The following is a 24,480-nucleotide window of genomic DNA, read 5'->3' as shown; positions in this document are numbered from 1 at the left end:
ATGCGCTGTTCGGGTGGGCACTGCAGCACCCGGGTGAAACAAAGAAACCAAAGGTACAATTTTGCTAGAGCAAACCAGTGCCAAAGCTTCCTGTTTGACTTTGACTATATATTTGGTTGAGCATTGGTCAGTTTTTTGGATGCAAAAGCCACCGGCCTCTCAATGCCGTTTACCACTTGCAAGAAGACCACACCCAGGCCTTAGTCTGATGCATCGGTGGCAATGATGAGGGGCAGGGAAGGGTCGTAAGCAGCCAGAGAAGGAAGTCGGGAGAGAGCCAACTTGAGACTTGTGAAAGCCTGCTCACATGCCGCATCCCAAAACCAATGCGCAACAACCCGGTCAGGGGTGCCGAAATCTTGGCGCCGTGGGGTACAAAATGCCACTAATAGTTAATATGACTGAGGACGGATTGCAGTTGCTTCATGTTGGTGGGAGGAGGCAGGACTTGAATCACATCAACATACTCCTTAGAAGCATGTACGCAGCGGGCTTCAATCATGAACCAAAGATAACTGACCTCGCACGCAAAAAAGTCACACTTTTCTTTCCGGCAATGCATGTTAGCCTACGAAAGTTTGTTGGTGTTCACATTCACTGGTGATGTTTTGACATAAGCTCTAGAAGGGAGGTCGGCAGCCCACCTTGCTTGTCTGTTGTGCGGGCCTTCTAACTGGCAAGGGGCCGCTATGACAAAAACCTTCACTAAGAAAGACCATGTAGATACAATGTACAATTAATAACTGCAGGTGAAGCGTAGTAATAGTGTTGTTGCAAAGTTTCTCCAGCTTATTTGGATCAAGTATGAACCATGTTTAACTCATCTAAGTTTAGTACTTAACAGGATAGTGAAGTTGTTAACTAGGTTCATTTTCTCAACAAAGATCAAAATTTATCTCTAGTCGGTAATGTTTATACAATCAACCCAAAATCTCTTTCAGTTGTTATTCCTGTCAGTTCTCAATAAATAATGTGATTAATTACATAAACATAATGATCAAGAGTGCTGTCATTGGGTGTTCTTTGAAAGCTTTGAAATAAAGGTCTGCACTGCTGGAAAATTTGCTTCCTTGCATAGACAAAGTGCCCTGCCACATACACAAGAATTTTTATTCAAATTTTGAAGCGCGTTTTCTAATACCTTTTCCTGTCTTGCATTTTTATCCTCAGCTAAGTTATAATATTCTTTGTACTCCATGAGCCGAAATACAAGCCCAGAAAGTAAATTCCCATCACATACAGAGGTGGCATGAGTTGTCAGATAGGAGAACGCACATGCACAAGAGTAGAAAATAGGTATGTGAGAATAAAGCAGTGCAGTTTCAGTCTTGTGGTGGCAGTGATTACTGAACAGTGTGAGGATAAAATGGCTGCTGTGACACTGTATCATGCTAACTGTGAGGTTTGTGCAATTATCCATTTTTTGCACACTCAGAAACAATCTCCAACAGAGATCATTTACCAATTGTGGCATGTTTATGGACACAACATTATAAATGACAGTATGGCCAGATGGTGCAAGCAATTCGCTGAAGAACAAAACTATATTCATGACAAAAAGTGTAGTGGACGACCATCACTGATGACATCTGACAGAAAGTGTCCAGTAAACAATTTTACAGAACTGGGGCTGCACAATCTCGGACCTCTCTCGCCAATTCCCCCAGATGTCTTGCTTGCTGTTGCATGAAATTGTCTTCTGGTGGATTGTTTTTCATACACTATATGCAAGATGGGTGCTAAGGCAATGCACAGTGAACAGAAAACCAAACATTTGGCCACAGCATTGACATTCTTACAGTGGTATGCAGAGAAAGGCAAAGAGTTTTGCAATCTCAATGTCACTGGGGATAAAATGTCGCTGTCGCTGTCGCATACCAGACTAGAAACAAAACAACAATCAATGCACTAGCAGCATAGTGGTTCAACTGTGAAGGCTAAATTCAAGCAGAGATTCTCTGTCAAAACCCCTGGCTTCTGGTATCAATGTGGTGTCCTCTTGTGCAAGTTTTTACCTTTAGGGGAGACTGTAAATGGTGATCGGTATTGTGAGGCACTGAAACATCTGAGGATGCGATCCAGATCAAGAGACGAGGGATTCTGACAAGAGACATTAAGCATGTGGATGACAATGTGAGACCCCATACAGCTAAAGCCACATGAAATGTGATGAATCATTTTGGATGGGAGATCTCTGACCATCCATCCTGAAGCCCCAACCTTGGCCCAAGTGACTTTCAACTCTTCCATCTTCTGGCAGCAAAACATTACCACAACAATGCTGAGGTGCAGACTGAATGACTTTGCGGCTCCAGGCATTGGTGACCAACTCCTATGACATGGGCACACAAGTGATTGTGCACTGTTTTGATAAATGCCTCAACAATGGTGGTGACTATGTTGAGAAATAGTGAATCTATGTAAATATTCAAATAAACATTTCATAATTGGGAAGCTTTTATTTTCTTTATCAGGCATTGGAATTTACTTTCTGAATGCACCTTGCACGATAGTGCATCTCAGTATTGAATATTGCCAACTATTGTTGCACATCCCAATTTTATTTTCTGTTTTGGTTCCTCTTTCCCCATTTGTAACATAGTTTTCCGATGTCAATAAAATTAGGAACTCTTATATGACAGTCCACATTAAAATGAACTAGCATGAATCTGATATTCACTGGCTAACTGGTATTTTCAGTATACCTTTTTTATTTTTGAAGGATATCACATTCAATAACCATGGATTATCTACTGCAGTTGTGCCACTTCTAAAATTGTATCACTTGCTACTGAAAGTCACTAAGTCCATAAGTACATCATGGATGTCTAAATCACAAACATGTTGCAACAGGTTTCTCTGCATGATCATGAATTTTAATTATTTCTTCTGCTTTATACTGAAAGACTTAGATGTAAGATAATCTTCATTAAAAGAATAGCTATTAAATCACAATATGACTGCAGTGTGTTTACCCAGTTTTAAATAATTTCTGATGTTATGCTGTCAAAATTGGTGCTATTATCTGCCACTGAACAGCTAAGTTTTATGTATACATGACTGTAAGAATATACCACTGCAAATACCACCTCAGTGTTCATTTTAATGTGTTGCAAGCATGAAAGTGTCAACACCATATGTCCATTTGTTTAGATGAAACTAGAAAAATAGTGAGTCTCCTGTTATCAAAAATAATAGCACTATTTTTGAAACAGTAATGAGTTGATCAATGAACAAAACAGTGAAGATAATTAATCCCGTTACCACACACAACTACAAACAAAATATAAACTTTATTGTACTGTATTTAAAATTATTCTAAGTATGTACAACTGTGAGAACTCTCACAAAATATATGCCACTGAGGACAATTATTTTACATTATTCCATTCTCTAAGAATACATATCTCAGATACAGGACTTTTTCCGTTAAAGCTGCAGAATCTGCAATCAATAATGGATTTTATAGCAGAAAATCGTGTCTGATAATCTGCAAAAATTATGTCTATGGTTGTGTATGTACAACAATTTCTTGATTTTACATATCATCAGGGAAAGTAAAACCTAGATGACAATGGGCAAAGGAGGAAAAATAAAGAACCTTAATTGAACTGAACAGTTTTGAATCACTGTAATGTTATATATACTGCACAAACGTGATGCTAAGTTCATCTCTTGATGATCCTGAATTTTTGAATCTTGTCAAAAATTTTCTGCACTTGATGTTCGGAATCAAATTCTTCTTTCAAATAATATAATTTGATTTTTTCTTGTGTATGGCACTCCAGCAGACCCCAATGTTCAAACAACTTAAGCGAATTCTTCACAAGTTCAACAGACAAACTTTCCTCTGAAAGAAAATGGAGCCAGCATTACAATTACATATTACAGTATGTAAATAAAAATAAACCACTTTGGAGCGGGAGAGGACAAAAGGAATAACAAATAAATCAGAATAAAAGGCTTGCAAATCAAGAAACACTTTGTACACACGAAAGCTTTTTAAGTTATGATTCCCCCTCTCAAGAAGAAGAAAGAAAAAAGACTTAACACCGCATGAGTCAAAATAAAATAAAAACAGTGAAGGGTGTATACATTAATCGAAACTGATTTTTTCCTTTCTTCACAAAGCCTGATATCCTGTTTACCAAAATGAATGGAATAGCACTGTAGTACCGATGAACCAACCCTGGTAGAAACTGTGTGTGACTCTTGATGAAATGAGAGTGTGCCAACAGATTAATGGGGAGGACTAGAGTGAAACCACTTCCTTCATCACCTCTCTTCCATCACCACCCCATTATTATCTGGAAGCTTGTTTTCCACTACAGATACCTTCTCCCTATCTACAAACATGCCCTTGGCCTTGCTGCCATTAAGCACTATTATGACTCCCAATGTCGTGCTGACTCCACACATGCCACTTTATAGAATGATCAGCTAAATCCTAACCTATGACTACAACTACAAATCCACAAAACACCCAAACTGTTTGTGAGACTTCCAAGACACCCTTCCAGAAACCTAAATCCCTTATCTGGTTAAGTTCGCGGCTAACAACTTCATGATCTGAAACCAAAGCCAAGATCCAGTCCACAGTCTCCTTCACACCATCTCTACTGTCTGTTCATCTGCTTCTCCTTAGCGCAGCATGCCACCTCCTTGGACATAGACCACCACCTCTCTGATGGCATAAAAACCCCATCCAAATCAAACCCCCCATCAACAATGTCTCCACAATAAGAACTGTCATATTTTCCACACTAAAAATTTTATCTCTGTGGACCTATAGCTACAAGGTGGGGCAGCATGGACTCGATGAGTGAATTGTAAAAACATCCAACAAAGATAATTTAAAAAGGTTTTTGTTTCTGATAGCTAAATTTAATGCCATTTTCATTAGTTTTTTTAAATTATATCAATCAGGTGATGACCTTCGCGAGCGATGCACATATCGAGTCATTCAAAAACGTTTTTCAAAACTTTTCTCAGCATATCTCGTGTTATTCCAGCAATGACTTCTGTAATGGCCCTCTTAAGAGCTTCCAAGGTCCTTGGTTGAACTTAGTAAACATCTGCTTTGAGGTATCCCAAAAGGAAAAAAAAATCACAGGGGCTCAAAACCAGGAAGCAAGGGGGCCATGGAACGGCCCCTTGTCAGGAGATCAGGAGGCTGGGAAACACTATTCTCGCAGAATTTGGCATGAACAATGGGCAATATGAGGCATGGCACGATCTTGTTGAAACCAAAAGGCTTCTGAGTCATATTCCTCACCATACTCTTCCATTTTGGGGGGAAAAAGTTTCTCCAGCATCTCACAATAGTGCCCAGAATTCACAGTAACAGTTGCACCTCGAGATTAAAAAAAGTAAGGCCCCATAATGCCTATGGAGGACATACCACACCAAACTGTCACTTTGGGGCTGTGCAGAGCTCTTTGGTGAAGTTCACGAGGGCTTTCATTTGCCCAGCAGTGAAAATTTTGCTTATTTACTGAGCCAGATAGGCGAAAATGTGCTTCATCACTAGACCACAGAATAGTGTCGGATTGCACAGAGACTAAGACTGCATTGCAAGCATCTGTACATTTCACCCAGTCTTATGGACTAAGTTCTTGAACAACCATCAACTTGTAGGGGTCTAGGTGAAAGTCAGAGTGTAAAATTCACCTTACAGTTCTGGACAATATCCCAAGAGCAACAGCACATTTCTGCACAGAGTGCAATGGAGACTATTCAATGGATGCTCTCACTGCCATGTTGTTTTCAGGTGTCCTCAGACTTTAAGGCCGGCCAGCTGGTTTTCTAAGACATGCACATACTGTCAGTCTAACACTAGTAATCCATTTCCTAATTGTTTTTGGCATCAGGAACCCTGTCATGATGATTCAAACCAAACTGCCTATGAAAAATACTCTGCATTGACGCCACACTATCATTGTTTTTAACAAATGTGTTATGACAAAGCCTCGATGCTCATCAGACCATGGCACATAGAAGGGAGTGCACACCTCCAGTACATTGCAGTCTTACCAATGGTGTAACATAAGGGCATACCTTCCAAGCATAATCCATAACAGATTTCTCAAGCCACATCGACACGTCCCTAAATTTTTGACCATGTCCACAAACAAGCTGCCCATAAACCCTTGCCACATGGAGCATATTTCTATGAAAGAACCAGGTGCTACACCTGTGCACCTACCCAGCACATCCTATTCCAGGATTCTCACACACACATCCTTTCATCAGAAGCAGTGCCACCTGTAACACAATCATATTGTATGCCACCGTTGGTCTAACTTCTTCACAATCTTATGTGGGAATGATGATCAGCCAGCCATTCTGTTTGCTATTTCTTACTTCCCTTGTTCTATCTTACGCACAGCTTCTACAGCCATTTCCTCAGTACCACTGTTAAATAATTGCCCTTTTCATTTATGTAGTTATAATACATATACAATTAAATAATGCCTGTCATTCATATTTCTGATTTCCCGTGTGCCGAATTTGTTATTTTCTAGATTTGTTTCTATTTCACTTTGAATCTTTCTATTCTATCAACTGAAATTATAAAGCGGTTTAAGATGACGACACAGCCTGTATGTTGTCATTGAACAGTCAGTTTCAGTTTTAGTTCCATCTGGTTCATGTCAAGTCCATTTTCTATTTGCTGTCTTCAGAAAGAATGGGTTAAAGACAAAACACTGTTCCTCTTGACAATAAGCACAGAGATTTTTCTCTAGTGTCACACCCAAAGTTTACCACTAAAGAAACTTCTCTTAATTCTTGTTCAATTTTTCCATTAAAATTCCTATTACCATAGTTATAACTGTATAGATAAAAAATGTGGCAACAAGAGAAAATGCATAGAAAAGATAAGGAAATGTGCAAGCTTCCGGAGCCAGTGGTTCCTTCTTCTGGCAGAAGGGTTTTAGGGGAAGGACTGGTAAGGTTACCAGATGGACAGAGTTGCGGAAAAGTCACCCAAAGCTCTGGGTTAGGGGACACCTGTTGGACAGAATGAGAATGAAACTCTGGTTGGTGGGGAAACTCTGGACGAGATCTGAAAGCCTGAGAGCTTAAAGGTGGATGATAGGGTAATAAGCTAGATAGAAATTACCGACAAAACATAGTGCAATAGTTAATAACAATGGAAAGTTAAGTGCATTGTATGTGGTAGACAGCTACTGAAAAGAAATGCAGTGACCAAATAAATTAATGTAAATTAAGGAAATGTGAACGGCAAGAACCAAGAGCATGTTGTAACATCAGTTCCCACATGTGCAGTTATGAGAAACTGATATTGGATGGGGAGCAGGGAATCAAGATGTCACAAGTGGTGAAACACGCACCGAGGTCACAACTGTCATGTTACAGGGCATGCTCTCCCTTTTATAGTATATGTTTTGTCAGTTACAGGGCTGGTATAGGTGGCGGTAGGACGGTGCATAGAGCAAGCCTTACAGATCGTCTCGTACCTGTGTCCAATCCCACCACACACCCTGCCCGTTACCTTTGATGCCATCTCCCTCTATACCAACATTCCCCATGTACACACACCTGATACCAAACCTTTCCTGCTCAATTTCTTCAATTTTACACTTATGAGCAACTACTTTATCGTTGAGAAGCAGAAATACAAACAGATCAGGAGGACAGCCATGGGAACCAGGATGGCTCCTCACTATCCCAACCTTTTCATAGGTTGCTTGGAGTGGGCTTTCCTGGGATCTGTTAGCCATCAGCCCTTGGTTTGGTTCAGAGAAATTGATGATCTCTTTGCTATATGAACTCATGATGAGCCTGACTTCTTAAGATTCTACCCAATTAAACTTCAGCGGGTTCTATTCTGAATCAAATGGCCCCTTATATGTATCATATAACAACTGACAGGACAAGATATATTTATCTTACAGCTTTATTTACGTTACTAGTCAGAAATGCATAATACAAAAATTAAAACACTGCAAATAGCGTATTTATGTAACCCTTGACATCCTCCTCACCCTGGTTGACCTGCAGCGGGATGACCAGTTGCACCAGACAAGTAACATTTCTTCCACAGAGAGTTTGAAGAATTAAGGTCTGCACCATTCCATCTCTCCCTGCTCTCGTTTCCATAATGCGGACTCTCTTCCACATATGTCTTGGTCGCTTATCCTCTTGTAAGGGCACAATGTCTCTCATTCTATATTTAACCCATTTCTTGTTCGGATACTGAAATTCATGAAAGTTTCTTAATTCTAACAAATATTCTTTCTGCCATCTATTCATAAAATCATTTTGCAATTTTTTTCATAGCTTTGCTTCTCTTCACAGATCCTTAAGTGTACTAGGTTTAGGACCTGTGGGTATTACAGTTAATCATTCTCCTGTTAAGAAACAGCTTGGTGTCAGTGCATCTGATTCCCCATGTGCGATTGGTCATGAGTTGTTGGTGGCTTCCATTTCTATTAATAAAGTCCTGAGTGTTTCTACATCTATTAGTGATTTTCCCAGATTCTTCCAGAGGCAACGTTTTGTATTTCCTACCATGCATTCCCACCAACCTTCCCACCAAGCTGGCCGTGGTAGAATAAACTTCCCACAGACACCTTGGTGAGCAAAGTGCTGGCTGAGCCTTGCGTCTTCGAAGAAATGTGCAATGTCTTTCAATTCTGTATTGCTGCTTGAAACATTTTTTGCATTATCTGAATAAATAGTAACTGGTAGTCTTCCTCTTGTAGTAGATCTTTGGAGGCCATCAAAAGTTTATCTGTGCTGCATCTGATATGAGTTTGAGGTGGAGAGCTCTTGTTGTAGTGGCACGTGTAAATAGTAACATATAACATTTTTGTAACAAGTTGCCGACTTTGACAGAAGGTGGTCCTGCACAATCTAAGCCTGTTACTGCAAATGGTGTAGTGAATTTAATGTGGTCAGGTGTTAGAGGAGGTTCTCTTTCACATCTTCGGGCACTTTTGGCTCTCTTACAAGGGGGACACATGTGTATGACTCCTTTTACTGTTTGTCTTCCCCTTAAAACCCAATATTCATTCTGTAATTCAGCTAATACTACAACAGTTGCTAAATGGCGTAAGAGTGCACGAGTCTGTCAAATAAGTAACTTCGTGAGTGGATGAGAACCTTGTAAGAGTATTGGATCTTTTTCCAGTACATTCAAGATCGGAAAATGAAGTCATCCTCCAAGTTGTATGAGACCATCTTGAAGAAACAGGTTTAATGTTTTATCTTTCATTTCACTTGAAACTCTGTCTTGTTTTTAAGTGGGTGGTATTCCACTGGAAAGCTTTCCTGCTGAGCCATCTGTATTCAACTTCGTTTTGCTTACTCTAGTTCATGAGCAGTGAATTAACCCTTTATCTTTTCCGGATGTGGAACATTATGGATTAAACGGAGAACCCATGCCATTATGTGCAACAATTTCTAATAAGAACTGTATTTTGATGCGTCAATGGGACACACCCACGTGTTAATAGCTAAGACTTGTTTGAACATCTTTTGTGTGTTTAGTAATGGGTCACAAGAGATTTGTTGTTGAGGCCAACTTTGGGTTCAGGTTTACGAGTTAGCCATGGACGCTTATGCCACCACAGCATGGAAGACTGTAATTTCTCAATCAACGTTCCATGTGGTAGCAAATCTCACAGGTTGTCTTTGGTAGGGTAGTGTCTCTACCGTGATGGCATTAAAGTTTCATCACTTTCCATTACTCTATTAGCAACAAACATATTCCAGAGATTTGGATTGCTTCATATCCAGCCAAGTGCCATTAGGAATTGCTGCACATTAATGTGTTTGTAATGTTAAATAAATCTGGCAGCCTGGCAGAAATATCTCAGAAGGCGTGAATTCAATAGGGCAGCTAGTAATTCCAGCCGTGGAAGCATTACCCTTTTGATAGAAGAAACTCTGCAACTAAACAGACAAATGTATTCTTGGTATCGTACGATTGAATGTACAGCACTGCTCTATATGTCCTTTCTGAGACATCACAAAAAATGTGAATTTGTGAAATTTGCAGTTTTTGACCGTGCATGCCTATCATCTAAGTACTATGAATGATTGCAGATGAGTGAGTCGTAATGTCCAAAACATCTATACAGGGGCTAAATCTGGAGAGATCTCATCCCCATGTATGCCTTTACACCATGTACCTCGAAAGAGGATTTTTCCTGTTAAGGATATTGGTGAAAAGATGCCAAGAGGATCATAAAATTTCGCTGTTGTGTGCAGTAATTGAGCATTAGTTGTGAGTCCATCTTCTAATTTATTGGTAATGAGATGGTGATCGAAGAGGACTGAATCTGATTCCAGTTGGTTGGTTGACTTGGGAGAGGGGACCAAACAGCAAGGTCATTGGTCCCAGTGGGTTAAGTAAGGATGGCGAAAGAAGTTGGCCATGCCCTTCCAAGGGAACCATCCCAGCAATGTGACTTAAGAAAATCACACAATCAGGATGGCTGGACGCAGATTTGAACCGTCATCCTCCCGAATGAGAGTCCAGTGTGCTAACCACTGTGCCAACTCGCCTGATCCTGATTCCGTATCCCAGTTGATGCCTAAGGCTGTGTTATGTTCTGTAACTGATCACCCTTCTGTTTTTCATATGCCCTTTAGTATATTAGAAATTGTAGCCCGTTCTGCCACTGGATATTTTATTTGTTACAACAGACCTGTCACCTGTTATTACACAGATGTGACCATATTTTCATCCTCATAGCTAGCAACAAAGTCACCCAGAAAAGAGGTTTTGTATATAAGTTCTACTGCAACAGGATTAATGTATTTAAACCTTACAGCCAATTCATGCAATGCTGCAGATAGCAGAAATAGGCTGCATGTGAAGCCAAAAGGTAAATGTGTAAATCTATAAATGATAGCAATATAATGGAAGGAAACATTCCACGTGGGAAAAATTATATATAAAAACAAAGATGAGGTGACTTACCGAACAAAAGCGCTGGCAGGTCGATAGACACACAAACAAACACAAACATACACACAAAATTCAAGCTTTCGCAACAAACTGTTGCCTCATCAGGAAAGAGGGAAGGAGAGGGGAAGACGAAAGGAAGTGGGTTTTAAGGGAGAGGGTAAGGAGTCATTCCAATCCCGGGAGCGGAAAGACTTACCTTAGGGGGAAAAAAGGACAGGTATACACTCGCACACACGCACATATCCATCCACACATACAGACACAAGCAGACATATTTAAAGACCAGGGAATGTAAATAAAACTTAATGGGGTCATTGTGGGGGTGTTGTGAGGGTGACATGGTATTAGAAGGTGGAAAGTGTAACATGAGGTGAAATGAAAATGAAAATAAAAATATATGGGGAGACATAAAGGTGAACCGGAAAGAAACTGGAGATCTGGAATGAAAAAAGGCGAAAAGGTGTTGGTTACAGCTGGGCTATGTTGGACTTGGGTTGGTAGACAACGATGTGCATAAAGGTTAGTTGGTTGTGTTGCCGCCAAAACACGTTAAAGGACGGAGAAATTCGGGAAAATTTCGAAAAAACTGCGTGTAGTATATTAAAAGGAGTGGTATTGTGGTGGCAGATTATGAAAATGAGGCTAACAATTGTCTGACGAAGAAATAATGGCGTTAAAACCTGTGGGAAGCGGCTAAAAATGATCAGTGATGTGGGAAAAACGGAAATGGAAATAAAGCGAAAGTTATTAGAACTGGCCGAAATGGTTGTTTAAAAGGTGAAAGGAGCTGTTTGTGAACTAGAAACGGTAGATATTATAGCGGCGGTAGTGCTGAAAGCGGCAAAAAAAATTTTTTTGGTTATGGTTTGGAAGTGGGCTACGTATTATTGAGTATATATATAGGCGGGATAAAATAGTATAGCAGATTACGGTAAAAAGGAGAAGGTGAATACAAAGTGAAACTACTGGCAAAAACAGAAAGAGGAAAATAAGACGACAGAAAAGATTTCGAAATGTAACAGTGACAATAACAAACGTAATTGTTGGATTCAAATTAATGATATCAATATAATGGAAGGAAACATTCCACGTGGGAAAAATTATATATAAAAACAAAGATGATGTGACTTACCATACGAAAGCACTGGCAGGTCGATAGAAACACAAACAGACACATACATACACACAAAATTCAAGCTTTCGCAACAAACTGTTGCCTCATCAGGAAAGAGGGAAGGAGAGGGGAAGACGAAAGGAAGTGGGTTTTAAGGGAGAGGGTAAGGAGTCATTCCAATCCCGGGAGCGGAAAGACTTACCTTAGGGGGAAAAAAGGACAGGTATACACTCGCACACACGCACATATCCATCCACACATACAGACACAAGCAGACATATTTAAAGACCAGGGAATGTAAATAAAACTTAATGGGGTCATTGTGGGGGTGTTGTGAGGGTGACATGGTATTAGAAGGTGGAAAGTGTAACATGAGGTGAAATGAAAATGAAAATAAAAATATATGGGGAGACATAAAGGTGAACCGGAAAGAAACTGGAGATCTGGAATGAAAAAAGGCGAAAAGGTGTTGGTTACAGCTGGGCTATGTTGGACTTGGGTTGGTAGACAACGATGTGCATAAAGGTTAGTTGGTTGTGTTGCCGCCAAAACACGTTAAAGGACGGAGAAATTCGGGAAAATTTCGAAAAAACTGCGTATAGTATATTAAAAGGAGTGGTATTGTGGTGGCAGATTATGAAAATGAGGCTAACAATTGTCTGACGAAGAAATAATGGCGTTAAAACCTGTGGGAAGCGGCTAAAAATGATCAGTGATGTGGGAAAAACGGAAATGGAAATAAAGCGAAAGTTATTAGAACTGGCCGAAATGGTTGTTTAAAAGGTGAAAGGAGCTGTTTGTGAACTAGAAACGGTAGATATTATAGCGGCGGTAGTGCTGAAAGCGGCAAAAAAAATTTTTTTGGTTATGGTTTGGAAGTGGGCTACGTATTATTGAGTATATATATAGGCGGGATAAAATAGTATAGCAGATTACGGTAAAAAGGAGAAGGTGAATACAAAGTGAAACTACTGGCAAAAACAGAAAGAGGAAAATAAGACGACAGAAAAGATTTCGAAATGTAACAGTGACAATAACAAACGTAATTGTTGGATTCAAATTAATGATATCAATATAATGGAAGGAAACATTCCACGTGGGAAAAATTATATATAAAAACAAAGATGATGTGACTTACCATACGAAAGCACTGGCAGGTCGATAGAAACACAAACAGACACATACATACACACAAAATTCAAGCTTTCGCAACAAACTGTTGCCTCATCAGGAAAGAGGGAAGGAGAGGGGAAGACGAAAGGAAGTGGGTTTTAAGGGAGAGGGTAAGGAGTCATTCCAATCCCGGGAGCGGAAAGACTTACCTTAGGGGGAAAAAAGGACAGGTATACACTCGCACACACGCACATATCCATCCACACATACAGACACAAGCAGACATATTTAAAGACCTGTCTGCTTGTGTCTGTATGTGTGGATGGATATGTGCGTGTGTGCGAGTGTGTACCGCTCCTTTTTTCCCCCTAAGGTAAGTCTTTCCGCTCCCGGGATTGGAATGACTCCTTACCCTCTCCCTTAAAACCCACTTCCTTTCGTCTTCCCCTCTCCTTCCCTCTTTCCTGATGAGGCAACAGTTTGTTGCGAAAGCTTGAATTTTGTGTGTATGTTTGTGTTTGTTTGTGTGTCTATCGACCTGCCAGCGCTTTTGTTCGGTAAGTCACCTCATCTTTGTTTTTATATATAAATGATAGCATCTTGAAATAAATTACAGTTGACAGTATTTCAGGCAACAAATTCAGTCCTGAATTTAGTGTGTCATTAAATGACAGTGAATCATTTTCTCGTGATGAAGCATCAAACACAATTCTCCATTTTGTAACTCCCAGACTTAAAGCAACACCCTGTGAGTAATACATTTCACGAAAATGAACGTTACTAGAAAATTTTCTTTGAAATGAAGTCAAACATCTTTTTGCATTGCAAGGATTTGAATAAAGGATCATATCTTTCTTTCTTAGTAATGAAACTACTCTCTTGTCTTCCATCATTTGGAACCTATCATGGAGGTTCAGCAAAACAGCAGCCTGTTTCAGAAAGAGCGATCGTTCTTCTTGTTCTTTCATCCCCATCAATTCTAAGTCCCAGAAAAAACGCATTTATGTTACTAGTCAGAGATATAAAATACAAAGATTAATACACTACAAAGAGAGTATTTATTTAACCCTCAACACCTGCTTTCCTTGAAGCTGGCCTCATCCTCACCAAATGTCAGCTATACACTTCTGTTTATATTAGACCTACTAACAAACAACAGATCTATATTTTGACAGTCACCATCCATTACACATCAAATGTTCACTCCCATACAGCCTTGGCATTCAAGGCAAACCTATTTTTTCTGATGCAGACCAATCAGCACTATCCTGGTCTTCAATGTATTAATCAGCTAATTTTTTAAAATTGTTAATCAGCTACTTTGACAAGACTAAGACTCCCTAATGTCATCCTTTGAAATGAGGTTAATTCTGTCCGACATTTTGCACACCACATCTACAATAGCTTTTCATTACTCCTCCAATCTCCGCAAAATCCTGGTCAGACACTATGCTACTTCTGCTCCCATTTTCCTGCCCTATGGCTTCTACCCCGTGACCGTCCCTGCTGAAAAACATGCCCTATGCACTCTCCTATCACCACTTACACCAACCTTGTGCCTGACAAACCTCAGTGCCTAATTCACCTCATGTGGAATCTGCTTTCTCCCTCAACACCAATTTCTTGAACTACGCCGGTGGGAACTAGGGTTACAGCATGTCCTTGGTTCATCCACCTGGCTTAATTTAATTTCTTCAGGCTAAGCACTTCTTTTCAGTAACTCTTTCTTACACCACTCCCTTCTCATTTCCTTGTTTCCTGTATCTTTTATTTCCTCATGTGTCACCCCCACCCCCTGCCATCTACCATGTATAATGCACTTAGCTTTCTGCTCTTATTAACTTTTTCACAATGTTTTGTCAATAACTTCTGTCTTGCTTATTTCCTTATCCTCCACCTTTAAGCACTCAGGTTTACAGATATCCTGTGCAGTCCTCAACAGTCAGTTTTTCCTTCTTGCCCTGTGTGGTGTGTCTACCCTGACGCAGGCTCCTGCATGACTCTCCCATAACTCTCCCTATTTCCTAAGCCTTGCCAGTCCTTTTCCTTCATCCCTCTTCCTTCCCCTTCAACCCTTCTGCCAGAAGGCACCACTGGCTCCAAAAACTTGTTCATTTCCTTATTTTTTATATGCGTTTGCTCCTGCTGCCCCTTGTTGCGTAGATTTTTTTATTCATAAAATTGTATTACACTTTTCAAAAACCTTTTTTTTTTCACTGATATATACCACAGTTATTTGCAATAACTGATGTTCCCAGGAATAGAGAAAGTGATCTTCATGTAATTATAAAATGATAACTGACTATGATTTTATCAACCAGGGTATGTTCTTCCACTTAGTTTTGTTTCTGCTTTTAACTTACGGTTTCATTTTCTACTATTTACTATATATGGTCTGGTTCATTTCCTACAGATGTAGGAGCCACTCTCAAATTTTATGCCATTACATAAAAGTTTTTTTTCACTGAAACTGCCTTTCATACAAATGCAAGTTAATGATTGATGTGATTTCTACTGATACACGAACTTCATTCAACTTGATTCTGTTACAAGTATTGTATATTTTTAAATTATTGCTGATACACTGGAATCTCATGTGTTCATTTTCAAATACGAGTTACATAAGGATATTTATTCTGTACATGGTACGTTGACATTTTTACTATGAATGATATTTATACGGCTTTGGAATGACATCTCCTTCCGCCATTTCCAAATTTTTTAACGGTTATCTGGTATGGAAGAAATTCCTATTTGTTGTTTTTGTGTATTCCTACAGTTTTGTTGGCTCAGTTTTGTTTCTGCTGTTAGCAAACAAACATCCAATTTATGTTGAACCCACATTGACTGTGATGCAAATTCATTTTTTTAAATTTTATTTACATGTCAAGTTCTCTAAGATAAAATTGAGGACCAAATCTACAACATCATGGAACATGTCAATACATGAAATTACAACATAAAAGTAATAACAGAGAAAAATAAAATGTTTATGAACCTGAAAAAAGTCAATCCATACGTTTAAGTACACACAATCAACAATACAATAAGACTCTGATTACTTTTTCATGGAAATCTCAACAGAATAGAAGGAGTGACCCATTAGGGAACTCCTCAGTTTCGATTTGAAAGCGCTTCTGAAATCGACTGACAGCTTTTTGAAAATGGATGCAGCAGTATACTGCACACCTTCCTGCACAAGAATTAAGGAATTCCGATCCAAATGCAGGTTTGATTTCTGCTAAATTTAACTGAGTGAAAGCTGCTTATTCTTGGGAATAAGCTAATATTGTTAACAAGAAATTACAGTAAGGGACATATATACTGAGAAGCCAATGTCAAAATACTCAGACTCATGAACAGAGGCTGACAAGAGTTTCATGGCCTTACACCACTTATTGCCCGAACTGCCCATTTCTGAGCCAAAAATATTCTTTTAGAATGGGAAGAGTTACCCCAGAATACAATACCATACGGCATAAGTGAAGAAAATAACCAAAGGAGACTAATTTTTGCATTGAACGATCACTCACTTTTGAATAATAAAAATGGCAGCATTAAGTCTTTGAACAAGATCCTGAACGTGGGCTTTCCACAACAGTTTACTGTCTATCAGAATAACATGAAATTTGAACTTTTCAGTTTCATTGATCATACGCCCATTCTAAGAAATTAAAATGTCAGGTTTTGTTGAATTGCATGTTAGAAACTGTAAAAACTGAGCCTTACTGTGATTTAGCGTTAGTTTATTTTCTACAAGCCATGAACTTAGGTCATGAATTGCACTATTTGAAACTGAGCCAATGTTGCACACAACATCCTTTACTACCAAGCTAGTGTTATCAGCAAACAGAAATATTTTAGAGTTACCCAAAATAATACAATTTATATAAATAAGGAACAGGAGTGGCCCCAACACTGATCCCTGGGCAACCCCCACTTGACAGTACCCCACTCACACCCCACATTACAACCATTCCCAACATTGTGAATAATGACCTTTTGCTCTCTGTTGCTATTTTGTGAGCTACTCTTGGTATTTTATAATGGTCCAACTTCTGGAGCAATATTTTGTGATCAACACAATCAAATGCCTTAGTTAAATTTAAAAAAATATGCCTAGCATTCAAAACATTTTATTTAACCCATCCAGTACCTCACAGACAAAAGAGAATATAGCATTTTCAGTTGTTAAATGACTTCTAAAGCTGAACTTGTGATATAAAATGATCAATTTTCCTTACATACACAGCCTTTTCAATAACTTTAGCAAACACTGATGGCATAGAAATAGGTCTAAAATTGTCTACATTATCCTATTCTCCCTTTTGTAAAGCGGCTTTACTGCTGAGTACTTTAATTACTCAGGAAACTGACCATTCCTAAAGGAAAAATTACAAATCTAGCTAAATACAGGGCTAACATGTGCAGTGCAGTACTTTAATATTCTGCTAGGCACTCCATCATAACCACGAGAGTCCTCAGTCTTCAGTGATTTAATTACTGACTCAATCTCCCTCTTGTCTGTATCACAGAGGAGTATTTAAGACATCAATCTCTGAAAGACATTTGCCAAGAGAGTTATATGATTCCCTGTAGAAGCTAAATTTTTATTTAATTCACCGGCAATGCTCAGAAAATGATTGTTAAATACTGTACATGTCCGGTACCTGATTTATCAGTAATAGAAATATTTTTGCTCCGAACTGACTTTATATCATCGACCTTGTGCTGCTAAGCAGACACTTCCTTCACAACTGACCATATGGTTTTAATTTTATCCTGTGAATTAGCTATTGTCTTTGCATACCACATACTCCTTGCCTTCCTAATAAAATTTTAAGCACCTTACGATAGTGTTTGTAATGGGCTACTGCAGTTTGATTGTGACTACTTCTAACATTTTGATGTAATTCCCACTTTGTTCTACACAATATCCTTATCCCACTAGTAGCCACGTGGGCTGCCTATTACTGCTAGTACCTCGTTTGGAACGTTCTAATGGAAAGTAACTCTCAAAGAGCATGAGAAGTGTGGTAAGGAAAGCATTATATTTATCATCTATGTTATCGGCACCTGCCACTCTTGTTCCTTGACAAAGCTTAAAAAACTCTCTATTGCTGTTGGATTAACTTTCCTACATAGTTTGTAATTGCATGTGACATCTGTTTGAATACAAAAGCCTTTTAGTGTTATAATTTGTGCATCATGGTCTGAAAGGCCATTCATGCTTTTACTAACAGAATGCCCATCTAGTAATGAAGAATGAATAAAAATATTGTCTATGGCTATGCCACTGTTCCCCTGCACCCTAGTCGGAAAAAAACACAGTCTGCATCAGATCATATGAATTTAGGAGATCTAACAACATTCTTTATCTTGCACAATCACGTACAAAATTAATACTGAAGTCACCACATATAACTAATTTCTGGTACTTCCTATAAAATGAATCAAGAACCCTATCAACCTCGAGCACAAATGCTCTGAAGTCAGAGTTAGGGGACCTATAAACTACAATATTTGAAGTTTAGTTTGACTAAACTCAACTGACCCTGCACAAAATTCAAATATCTGTTCAGTGCAGTGCCATGATAGGTCTACGGACTCAAAAGGAATACTGTTTTTTACGTACATAGCCACTCCCCCATCCTGCAAGGAACTCCTTGAAAAACAAGTCAGCTAATCTGTATCCTGGTAAAGGATATAGAATAGCTTTTACCTACAATTTTACATACTGCCATTTTTTACTGAAGTAGTAGGTTTCAACCATGAGTTTGTGTTTTCTGCCAACATTTTTTCCTTGAATACAAAGAGGCTTTTCTAAGGAATTTTTTGTAGTTTCCTTGTTCATAGATCTGAAGATGGTTGTCACTTACAACTGAAACTACTAATCATACAGTAACTGTCTTATATAAATGCAATCTAAACATTAAACATTTTTGTAAAAGAATTGTTAAATTGTAACATAGATTTACCATTTTTTATCAAGTCTATGTTTTTTTCTATACTGGTTCCATCATTACTATCTATTTTCTGAATGATTTCAAGATATGAGCAACTATTAATTTTATTTTATTTTCATAAAATCATACAGTTTCGGTTTACGCCATTTCTGTTTGGATACATTTGTTAGCTCTTTGATCATAAAATATCTGTGATGGCTAGTATCATTTTCAGAACTTTTCATAGCATCTTCGTTTTTTTTTTTTTGTAAATGTGTGAGCACATTGTTGCAGCTACTATAGTTGATACCTGACAGTTGCAGTGTTCTGGGCACAGCAGTTTCCCGGACCTTACTCAACCAGTATTGTAACATGATTTTCTAAACATCTCTATGGCATCGCCTCAGCATTGTTACAACTCTGCAGACAGCTACTGTGTGCACCTGCAGCTGTTAGTGCTCTGAAGTCGAAAGATGGTAACAGTGCTACAAACTGTCAGAGATCATTGTATGTTATCACGATGATAGTAGTCATAAAATTATCCTCCTCAGAGATCACTTTACGCTGAATGTATGTGGACGAGTTGCCACCAAAACATAATGCACACATCATAGTAAGTCCACTGTCTGCAGCCCTCTCAACTAAATTGAAATGCATCAAATGCACTACAAGTGATACAAAAATTGACTGGTAAACAACAGTACTGACTTGGGATTTTAGAATTTTGCTCATATGCAATCAGTATGTGAACCAGATGTGCTGATCCTAGGCTCTGAGTTTCAGATGCACTCATGGTAGTCTCAACCTGGGCCTGAGTTTAGCACGGTTCAATCTCTGCGATTTGACAGGCTACTGTTCCATAGGTAGGTCTCTGGAAGCCCTACTAAAGCCATTGTATTACTTGATGAAATTTGTCAAAATAAATAATACTGTCAACCTTAGAAACCCAACCGTGTTCACCATTTTCATTTTGAGTCAGTAAATTGCACAATTTTAGGATCAGAATATAGGTTCTTGCAGCTGGAAAAAATAATTATGACCAAGTAACAAGTGCAGCAGTGGAACTGGCAATTTGGGAACCTCCCCCAGCTACAAAAAATTATTCACAGCAACATAAAAGGCCCACAACATAAATTTACAATGCTTTAAATTTAAAATGCCCATCACTTGAAAATGACATCACATCTTGCAGGACTGTCACTCTAATTTGAATAACTTCCTCCTGAATTTGATCTTTCAGTTTCTGGAAGGTGTATGGTGGTTAACATGAGAAAATCTGAGATTTTAATGACCCAAAAGGAAGAAATCACAGGCTGAAAGGTGAGGGAATCTTTGAGGCCACGATACATCTCCATTCTTCGAGATGAGCAGGTAAGATGATCTGCAGCACATTAATGGAATGCTACAAAATATGGCATGTCGACCCATCTTGTTGGAAGAAAGCGTTTGTACGAGGGTTGTTTTTTAAGTAAGGGCCGTTTTTATTTTTTAAAAAAGATACAAATACCTTTGTAAGAAAACTTTTATTTTCTGATTCTACACACTTTTACCGTTTTTCTACATAGTTGCCTTGTTTATTTAAGCACTTGTCATACCGTACAACTAAGTTTTTAATTCCCTCTTCTAAGAATTCGGCCGCCTGCTCCGACAGCCAAGAGTTCACGGCCGCTTTCACTTCATCGTTGTCATTGAAGCGCTGCCCGCCAAGATGGTGTTTCACGTACCGAAAAAGGTGAAAATCGCTAGGAGCAAGGTCGGGGCTGTATGGTGCATGGTCCAAAACTTCCCAGCCAAAAGAAGGAAACAAATCCCGAGTCTTTTGAGAGGTGTGAGGCCTAGCGTTATCGTGCAGGAGCAAAACTCCTTTTGTCAGCATGCCGCGCCTTTTGTTTTGAATTGCTCTGCGGAGCTTCTTTAGAGTTGCACAGTAGGCATCTGAGTTGATTGTCGTTCCTAGTGGCATAAAGTCCACTAGCAAAACACCGCGCTGGTCCCAGAACACAGTTGCCATAATCTTGCGCTTTGACAGCGTCTGTTTGCCTTTGACCTTGACGGGTGAGGTCGTGTGTTGCCATTCCATCGATTGTCGCTTGCTTTCGGGAGTTATATGGGATACCCATGTTTCATCTCCAGTGACAATTTGACTCAACATGTCATCCCCTTCTTCCTTGTAACGAATCAAAAAGTCCAATGAAGTGGCAAATCTATTCCCTTTGTGGTCCTCTGTGAGGAGTCTGGGTACCCACCGAGAACACAGATTCTTAAAGTTTAGGTTTTCAGACACAATTTTGTACAAAACCAATCTTGAAACTTGTGGAAATTCCAAAGAAAGAGTGGAAATTGTGAATCTTCTGTCCTCACGAATCTTTGTTTCGACTGCAGCCACCAAATCATCAGTGATCACAGAGGGCCGGCCTGAACGTTCTTCGTCATGGACGTTTTGACGGCCATTTTTAAACTCTCTAACCCATTGACGCACTTTACCTTCACTCATTGCATTCAAGCCATAAACTTCTGTTAACTGACGATGAATTTCTGCAGCTGATAGGCTTCTCGCGGTGAAAAAACGTATCACTGACCGTATCTCACACGCGGCGGGCGATTCAATAATCGTAAACATTATAAAGTAGCACAGCGATGCGTACACGTCAGCTACAGAGCTGCAACTTGCATCAGTGTGAACGGGAAGGATGCCAGCAAGTGGCGCGGTGGCTTGTTGCAGCGTCCGCGCAAACTACGGGACTATACGCGCGAATGGCCCTTACTTAAAAAACAACCCTCCTAATTACAGAAAGATCAAGCTATCACAGCAGGAAATGGTTCAACATGTGAACATAGTGTTCCGCATTCACAGTAACAGCACTGCTGCAATTGTCTTCAAAAAAATAAGACCCTTCAATTCCAAATGATGATATGCTGCACCACACTATCACTTTCTGTCTGGGAAGTGGTGTCTGATGAAGCATTTCAGGAATTTGACATGACCAGTATCTTATGTTTTGCTTGTTAACAAAGCCTGACAAATAAAAATTGGCCACATCGCTCATGATCAGATTGTCACACATGCATGGGTTGTTGTTCATGAGTTCCAACAACTCCCGGCAAAAGCGCAATCGCTTTGGGAGCTCGTCTGAATTCAGTTTTTACACTGTCTGACTTCTGTATGGGAGGTACTGCAGTTTTTCGTGGAATATTCGCTGTACCCTATGATCTGATGTGTCGAGCTGAAGCACATGGTTGCTTGCAGAAAGCCTGGGACTCTGGCAAAAGATTTCCACTCTTGCAAAAATCTGTGGTGTACAAATCTGTTTTGCACTTCTTCCCACCTTTCTTACTACACTTTGATGCCATTTGCCGATGAGACCGCGAGATTCTAATGAGCACAAAATACATGCTGTGCGGCCATGTAGCTGCTGTTTTTGTAAAATGCCTTCATGGCACTAGTGCATTGTTCACTGGTCCGCAACAACACCTTGACTGAACATCTCCTGTTCTCTAACTCCTAATGAAATGTGATATTGTCAGGGTCGCCAAATTACCTGTTTAACTGCTGCACCAGTTACACTTAAAATCAGCAGGGATAGAAATAAAGGATGTAAAAATTTTTACAATGTAAATGTGGTACACACTGAAATTTACGTACCTGTTTATAATGTTGTAAATTGGTATTACTAACTTGTACATGTAAACTGACAAGTCTTTCAAAGTATATAAACAAACAAATAAACTAAACACTTAAGACATACACATTCTATTCAGTGCTTGTAATCTGAAATCTACAAACCAACTGGACAAACACTGGCAAAAGTTGAGTAGAACCCTCGGGGCTTCAGAAGATTTATTTAACCGCTACTACTGGGAATTGCCGGAGAGGTCACTACCCTTATTGGAAAAAAAAAAAAAAAAAAAAAAAAAAAAAATAAATCTGAACATAGGCATAACAGCCTCACTTTAAAAATTTGTTTTCCAAAACCATTACTACAGAGGTGGATGTGAGAATGTCATGTGCTGAAGAGAACTTGACATGCCCTAGCCAATGAATGTACCATCAAATGTGCAGTATATATGGAATGATTGATAAATTATCGGCATGACAATAACAGACAGCAGAACTTCATCTTGAGTGTTAGCCCTAGTATGAGGCTCCACTGCATGTGTGACATTGTTTAATACCCCAAGGACTGCAAGTACGTACTTCTTTCTTCCAGACACACTAATACAAACGTAACATTTCTGTGATAGTGATCAGCTCATTAATACACTTGGATTGCCACTGACAACACAAAGTTATTTCCTAATTAACCTCACTTCAAATTCTTCTATAATAGTGGACAACTGCAAGTGAGAAAGGTGATTGCCACCTACAAGTGTACATTATCCATACTGATGGGACATTAAAACCTAATATTCCTTCCTTTCATTGACAAGTGTAGTACTAAATAAATTTCCAGTGTCATGGACAGAAGACTAATGGTTGATTCCTGCTGCTAAGATCTGTTCTCAACAGTTAAAATGCTATATCAAGGAAATATTGACTATGAAGTGGATGTCAGTTCTGTAATATATTTTTGATTTTTGGGGATAAGCTCCAACTGAAAGCTGCTCGTCCAGATGATGCAAGTAAGTTCAAAACCACTACTCTGTATACAGATATCACTACACTCTTGCTATACTTATTTGCCTGATATATTGATACAACTTGTTTGTGGTGCATGTCTAGTAGTCAATACATCTGACACTACACCTCTAAACAGAAGCTGTCCAAAACGCCATCTATAAAGGCAAATTATCAACCACCATAAATGAATCTGGTAACTCACAGTACTGCTGTGCAGCTTGCAACAAAAGTAATTTGTTCATCTCAGTGGTGAAGCACATATTGGCCCCCTGAAATTGGTCAACAAGGGGAGAATAGCAGAATGGTACACAGTTCTTGCTCACCATGCTGTGCACTAACATCTTGGGATGAATCTCAGACTTTTTCACAGGATTAAATCCTAATTGCCCCCACAGCATTTCATGGACTGAGACCATGTGACACTGTTTAATACATTTGTTGAAAGCGTACATACACCTCAGCAACCGCTTGATGCTATCTTGACGGAGAAGACTCTGTGTTGAACCAGGTTTCATTCTTCCACTTTCTTCCAGCTCATACTTATCCGCAACACCACAAAACACTTCTACAATTTCTTCTGAATAAATTTCTTCATGGAAGAAAAAAATAAAAAAATATTATGATACTCAAGAAGTACCCAAAACACTTAGGACATGGCAGCCTGTGACAGAAGTGTTGGTAGCTTCCTGTAGAATATGCACCTACTAGCACTAGCACTTGAAAGCAGTAAACCTTATTAGAGTCACAC

At 39.2% G+C, this 24,480-nt stretch overlaps 1 protein-coding gene across 5 annotated transcripts in view; it reads right to left on the bottom strand.

The window, feature by feature from the left end:
* Positions 1–3,274: 3,274 nt before the first annotated feature.
* Positions 3,275–24,480, bottom strand: part of LOC126474925 (glycerol-3-phosphate acyltransferase 1, mitochondrial) — a 427,627-nt gene continuing 406,421 nt past the window's right edge. For all 5 annotated transcript variants that reach the window (XM_050102436.1, XM_050102437.1, XM_050102435.1 and 2 more), the window contains one exon: positions 3,275–3,850. In XM_050102436.1, the coding sequence (XP_049958393.1) occupies positions 3,669–3,850 (182 nt within the window). In that variant the 3' untranslated portion in view covers positions 3,275–3,668. The remainder of the gene's footprint in view (positions 3,851–24,480) is intronic.

Source organism: Schistocerca serialis, chromosome 4 (assembly GCF_023864345.2).
Source record: "Schistocerca serialis cubense isolate TAMUIC-IGC-003099 chromosome 4, iqSchSeri2.2, whole genome shotgun sequence".
In the NCBI taxonomy this organism is placed as follows: domain Eukaryota; kingdom Metazoa; phylum Arthropoda; class Insecta; order Orthoptera; family Acrididae; genus Schistocerca; species Schistocerca serialis.
The sequence above is the reverse complement of the archived record's forward strand: the minus strand, read 5'-3'. Positions and strand labels throughout refer to the sequence as shown.